This window comes from Garra rufa, chromosome 10 (genome assembly GCF_049309525.1).
Source record: "Garra rufa chromosome 10, GarRuf1.0, whole genome shotgun sequence".
Lineage (NCBI taxonomy): Eukaryota > Metazoa > Chordata > Actinopteri > Cypriniformes > Cyprinidae > Garra > Garra rufa.
The window spans coordinates 45205226-45211485 of record NC_133370.1 but is presented as its reverse complement, the minus strand read 5'-3'; the positions used below and the strand labels follow the sequence as shown (position 1 = coordinate 45211485).

Sequence of the window (6260 nt, the reverse complement as noted above, 5' to 3'; positions counted from 1 at the left end):
CAATTGCAACTGATTAAATCAAATTTAGTCAAATAGTCTATAGCAATTTCAAATCTGAGAGAAATTAATCTGTTAGAAAGTTAGACCATTTCAGGTATACCCAGAAGAAAGTTGAGAGCGGAGTAAAGGAGGTTGAGAAGTCTGATCTGTCCCTAAAACCAGACAACTCAGGACGTCTGAAGGTCAAAGTCAGGTGAATATACATCAATACATCAACTCGTGAATCAACTTGTGATTAGTAATTAAACACTTGGTCGAGTGGACATGCAGTTTCATTTCTCCTTTTTAGTTTAATCTATAACTTGAGACGTGTTAATGTTAATCTAATTATTCATCTAAACTGCCTGTATTAAATACCAAGAATAACCGTTCTGCAGAACTGTACTTGTACATCACACACATACATAGATGAAGATGACATTCACTTTGAAGGACGAATAAAGCATTCAATACTATATTGAGTAAATTAATCAATAAGACATAACCTTAACTTCTAATATTTTAAGATGATTATTAATGTGTTAATATTTCTATATGTGCTAATATTTCATCTCTAATAATTAATTTTAATAAGTTTTAAGATGTACACTACCGTTCAAAAGTTTGGGGTCAGTACATTTTTCTTGTTTCTTTCTTTTCTTTTGTTTTCTTGTTTTGTTTTCTTGTTTCTTTTTTTTTTTGAGAAAGTAATACTTTTATTCACCAAGGATGTATTAAGTTAATAATTAAAAGTTTATTAAAAGTTAATAATAAATAATTTACATTGTTATAAAAAAATATATTTTGAATAAACACTGTACTTTTAAAACTGGTTATTCATGAAAGAATCCTGAAACAAAAAATTACAGGTTCCAAAAAATATTTGGCAGCACAGCTGTTGATATTATCCAACATTGATCATTCTAATAATACATCAGCATATTAGAATGATTTCTGAAGGATCATGTGACACTTAAGACTGGAGTAACACCTGATAAAAATTCAGCTTTTCATCACAGGAATAAATTATATTTTAAAGTATGTTAAAATAAAAAACATAATTTTATATTGTAAAAACATTTTGCAATATTACTGTTTTTTTCTGTATATTTAATCAAATAAATGCAGCCTTGATGAGCATAAGAGACTTCTTTAAAGACTATTACAAGTCTTACTGACCCCAAACATTTGAACGATAGTGTGTATATATTTTTTTTTAAATACACACATCAGTTGAATTTATTTATTTATTTTTAATTACCAGGGAACTGCCTGCCTACATAAACAGAGCCAACGCTCGTCATTCCTTCCTGTTTAACTGAAGCTTTATGCCTCCTAAACAAATTTTATAATGTCTTCCACTCCCATAAAAGGCAGGAAGGATGTAAACACAACATGTTAAACTGTCTTCTTTATTAAATATATGCTCAATGTACTGCACTTGCATGTTATGCTCAAATGAGAACTTTAAAAGGCAGATTTTGTAAAAATTTTAATTATCTCTACAAAAAGTTGTAACAGAAGACAGAAGTACCTCTTACTTAACTGGGAATTTATCAGTTTTTAATTTGCTCACCTTCATGTCTAAACGATTTCTAGCAAAAAATTTTACCAGTTAAGCTTTAATTATTATGCAGTGTTGGTTTATGGCTATAACAATTGAACTTCACTAATTGCCAGAGTCGTACATGTTTGGTACAACATGAGTTGAGTAAATAGTGTTACAATTACAACTATCTCTAAAACATTTGCTTTAAAATGCATAGCAAACTTTAACCCCTTTGCATAAATGACATTTAGAAGTAACAGTTAGATGCATATTCATCATGTTGTCAATGAAAAATTAATTTTGAATTGAGTAATGATCAGTGATATATTTTAATTTGTTGAGGTGTATTTTGTTTACTTTTGAGGAAATTCAAGAACATTTCAATTACAAATTAGCCCTTTGCCATTATGCTCTTGGCGCACATTGCATTAAATCTAATAAAGCTGTTTAACTTGTGCAGCTGAAAAGCAGCTTTTTTCATATCCTTTATTTGCACCAAGTGTGTTCTAGGGTTATCTTTTCAATATTAAAAATATTAAAACCAAATGGAATAAAAATTTGCATTTAAAAAAAAAAAAATTAGTGAGAGAAAAAAGAAAAGTGGTCCAAATATGTATTTTTATTTATGTGAGTAATACTCCCAATCTGTATATTACATTTAACAATAATATATGACAACTCATAAATGTGATATATTGTGAGGTAAATGAAGTAAACAGAATGTTTTAATTTCCACTATTGTCTGGTCTTCCAGACTGAACTTTCATGTCAGAGCTATATGTTGTAAAGTTCCTTGGTGCAAAGGTCAAGACAATAAAGCTGACCCTATATGAGTTGTTTTTTCCCTCCTGGTTCAGAATCACAAAAAGGAACAACAAAAAGATAAGAAGCTTAATGTATTTATTTATATATGATATATCTTGTTTTTCTCTTAAATAGTACATGAACAATCAGCACAATACATTGATATTTTTGAAAAAGGCAGATTTATTATGCACAAAATTACCCTTTTATGAATATCTTATTCCTTTATATGCTGTATGAGATCTGTTCTTACATAGAAACAGTCATTGGGTAACAGAGTAAATGCAAACTCATTGAACTCATAAGCAAGAATGACACTTCGAGATAACTTAGGACACAGAAAATGTACATGAAATGTGAGCATGTGAGTTTTAAAGCCAGCTTTCATTAATGAATATTGCCTAATAATATTGTTGAAGCATCAGTGTATGAGATCATAGAATAATATTAGCACTAATTAGCACTAAATTTTAAGTCTGTATCTAAACTGGATATCTTTAGTTGGCTGCATGGAGCCAAAGCCCCATCGTCTGATATCAATACCTGGAATCTCTTCATTCTGATTTTTCAGCTCAAAGTCAAAATAGGACAACATGAGAAAGACAAACTGCTTCAACTCATTTGTGGCAAAGAATCTACCCGGACACATAGTGGTTCCCGCTCCCCAAGGCATGTTGTAGTACTTGAGTTTCTTTCCACGCTTGTAGAAATCAGTCTTTTTGCTTCCGTCCGGCGTGAGAAAGCGGTCATACTTGAAGGTGTAGGGATCTGGGTAAACTTCTGGGTCCACCTGAACAGCTATATAGGGGAAAATCGCCACTCTGTCGCCTTTACGGATCTTGTACTCTAGTCCGCTGGCCATGTTGATGGTCATATCCTGTAAAACAGCTCTTGTAAGGACCGGGGCTGCTGTTAGGCGAAGGGTCTCCTCGACTGCACTGTCTAGGACGGGAGTTTTTAGGAGCATGTCCCTACTCAGGTCAATCAGCGGCCCGCCTCGTTTTGCCTCCTGCTTCGTTTCTCTGAGAACCTCCTCGACTTCTTTCTTAACGGCGTTCATTGCTTCAGGGTGCTTCATCAGATATAGGAGCAACCAGAATGCCGCAGGGCCCGTGTTTCCCTGAGAGGCCCACAGAAGCAAAAACATGTATCGATCCTGCATGAACTCTTGCATGCCCTTTTCGTCTCTCTCCTGTTGCTGGTCACTGACCCAGCCGCTGATGTTGTCTCTGTTTCTCATCTTCTGCACTGAAAGCATGTCCCAGAACAGCCTTTTCAAACGCTCAGCCTCTATCTTCTCGCTAGGTCCCAGAACCCCGTAAGCCAGATTGGGAAATAGCTGGTCATATTTTCTGAATTCCTTGAAAAGTTCGTCAGATTGCAGCCGGTCAGTTTCCTTAGCTTTGTCCAAAGTTCCTGTACTTTTGACCGACTCGTTACCAAACAGAGCCAGATAGCCGGCGCGAAACACAATGTTGTAGCTGAAATTGAAGAGTCCACTTTCTTGCCATTGCTTGCCATCTCCAGATCCAACGCTGTGGAGCATCAGATTCTGAAGATTGTACATCATAGCCTGAGTCATGACAACCAGCCCATCTCCCATGAGATGTTTTGTACTTGATGTCTGGAGAACTTTGTGTTCGTTTTCCATGCCATGATAGCCGAATACTCTTGCGACCAGTTGTTCTGCAAATTTAGTAAAGTCCAGCTTTGTTCTGGCCTCTTTGACCACAGAGCCAAAGGAGAGCGGGTCTGTGATAAAATGGAAATAAAAGCCTCCCAACTGCACTGTGAAAATATCTCCATGTTTTTCCTTCATCCTCTGCAGGAATTTGGCCGTGTCCTTCCTGAATTCCAGCACATGTCCAAACCAGGGAATAGGGCCCTTATCTAGAGGGGGTTCTCCAGCTCGTCTCCGGCGAAAAGACCCCAGAAGATAGAGGGCACCTAGGACCGAGATGAATAGAGCAAGCAGGATTTGGAGGAGGCTGCCCATGTTCCTCTTTTGCCGTGCTCTTGCGCTCTGCTCTGTTTTTAATTCCTCTTTCTTGGCAGCTATGTTTACGTCCCGCCCCTCCTGTAATCATGTGACTTCATGCAGTGCAGGAAATGCTCTCAGTGGCTCTCAGGTTTCTTTAGAATGTTGTTTTTCGTGTTTAGAGTTACCTTGTATGCAATTTTTTTCTGCTATATTCTGTTCACTATTTAGACAAGTTATGCAATCAGTTTACATTTTGTAAACATTTTGTCACTTAAACAATATAATTATGTTAGGTGAGTTATATTATTAGATTGACATAATGTTTAAGATCAGGGCTCTAAATAAAGAGAAAAAAAAAAAAACAATCATAGTAGGAATTTGATCATTTGTGACCCTGGACCACAAAACCAGTACTAAGGAGTAAGGGTATATTTGTAGCAATAGCCAGCAATACATTTTATGGGTCAAAATGACAGATTTTTAGGCCAAAAATCATCAGGATAGTAAGTAAAGATCATGTTCCATGAAGATATTTTGTAAATTTCCTATGGTAAATATATCAAAACTTACCTTTTAATTAGTAATGTGCATTGCTAAGAACTTCATTCGGACAACTTTAAAGGCGATTTTCTCAATACCTTGATTTTTTTGGACTCTCAGGTTTCAGATTTTAGATTTTAAATAGTTGTATCTCTATGGAAGCAGATTAGTCTCATTAATAATTCACGCACAATACACGATACACACATGCGTGTCCCAATTCACGTGCACGAAAAAAATATATATATTCACAAAAAAAATTCACGTGCAAAAAATAAGAATATAAATTCATAAAATACGTTTCACAAGTTGCAAAACACAATTCACAGATTTACAACTGTGTACAACAATTTTGAATGTTTTAAAATCACGAGTGTATCACGGACTGTGAGTGTGTGAATAGCTTTTTTACGTGTGTATTTTTTAGACTTGCGTGTGTGTTTTTGAGACTCTCCTGGCAGCGAACTCCTCCCATGCGGGTCACTCGTACACTTTAGCCAATCAGATTTGAGCCTGTCGATCGACCAATCATAACCCGCTGTGGGCGTGCCTATCTTACGTTACGTCATCAGCGCGAGTCCAGTTCCAGAATTCAGATACGATTCAGCTGTTGATCGTCTCATTTGTAACTAGCCTAGTAAAGGTGTATTGTTTTATTTTGATTGCTTAAAAACTAAAGGTAAAATCGGTCGTTTAGACACACTCGTTAACGTGACCAGTTTAAGCCAGCGGCTGCTATGAAAACAGATAGTGTTGCCAAAGATGCTGTCTTGTGTTAGCCACAATGTCCTGTTTATTGGCCAAAATGAAGAAAGAATTCTGTTCATTGCCATGTTTTTGTTTAACAACGCTGGGTGTCCTCTGCCCAGTCTAGCTCCCACTTAGCACTGACCCTGCCTTTATTTATAGATAGGTATTATGTAAATAAATAGAAACTCATGAAAATTACGGTGTATTTGGATATTTTTCAAGCAGTCTCTTGTGGTTTTGTTTTTTTGATTGAAAACAGGAAAGAGCTGTCAGAGCCAAACTTGTCTTGTGTCTCAAATCCTACGATGGCACGCATTCAGCTGATGACGATTTAATAACACACATTGTAAACCATGTACATTTCATTTAAGTTTGTTTACGCTGCAGCCTGCAGATATTATTTATTTCAGAATTGTGATGCTTATGATGTACAAGTAGCTGCTCCTATTTCAACCTCTGCCACAAATTATGAGGTGATGTGAATCTAGAAGTTTCATTTGGAACTGTAACTCTTTCAAAACAGTCATGCTGCAACTCATCCATTTTAACAGTTTCAACTGATTTAACTCATGCATTATTACTACATTTCTTTTAGAATGGTACCCTATGACTTTGTATTTGTTAAGGCATAAAGCTTTGTTATGCATTGTTAAATGT

The 6260-nt window shown here is 35.8% G+C and overlaps 1 protein-coding gene across 1 annotated transcript; it reads right to left on the bottom strand.

Annotated features, from left to right (window-relative positions):
* Nucleotides 1-2411: 2411 nt before the first annotated feature.
* Nucleotides 2412-4367, bottom strand: LOC141344059 (5-beta-cholestane-3-alpha,7-alpha-diol 12-alpha-hydroxylase-like). Its single transcript, XM_073848786.1, has one exon. The coding sequence runs from the start codon at nt 4326-4328 to the stop codon at nt 2796-2798; it is 1533 nt and encodes a 510-aa protein (XP_073704887.1). The 5' UTR covers nt 4329-4367; the 3' UTR covers nt 2412-2795.
* Between the last annotated feature and the right edge of the window lie 1893 nt (nt 4368-6260).

Bases quoted from the DNA above. Each gene is read 5' to 3' on its own strand.
- LOC141344059 (XM_073848786.1), bottom strand. From the start codon at position 4,328: ATGGGCAGCCTCCTCCAAATCCTGCTTGCTCTATTCATCTCGGTCCTA.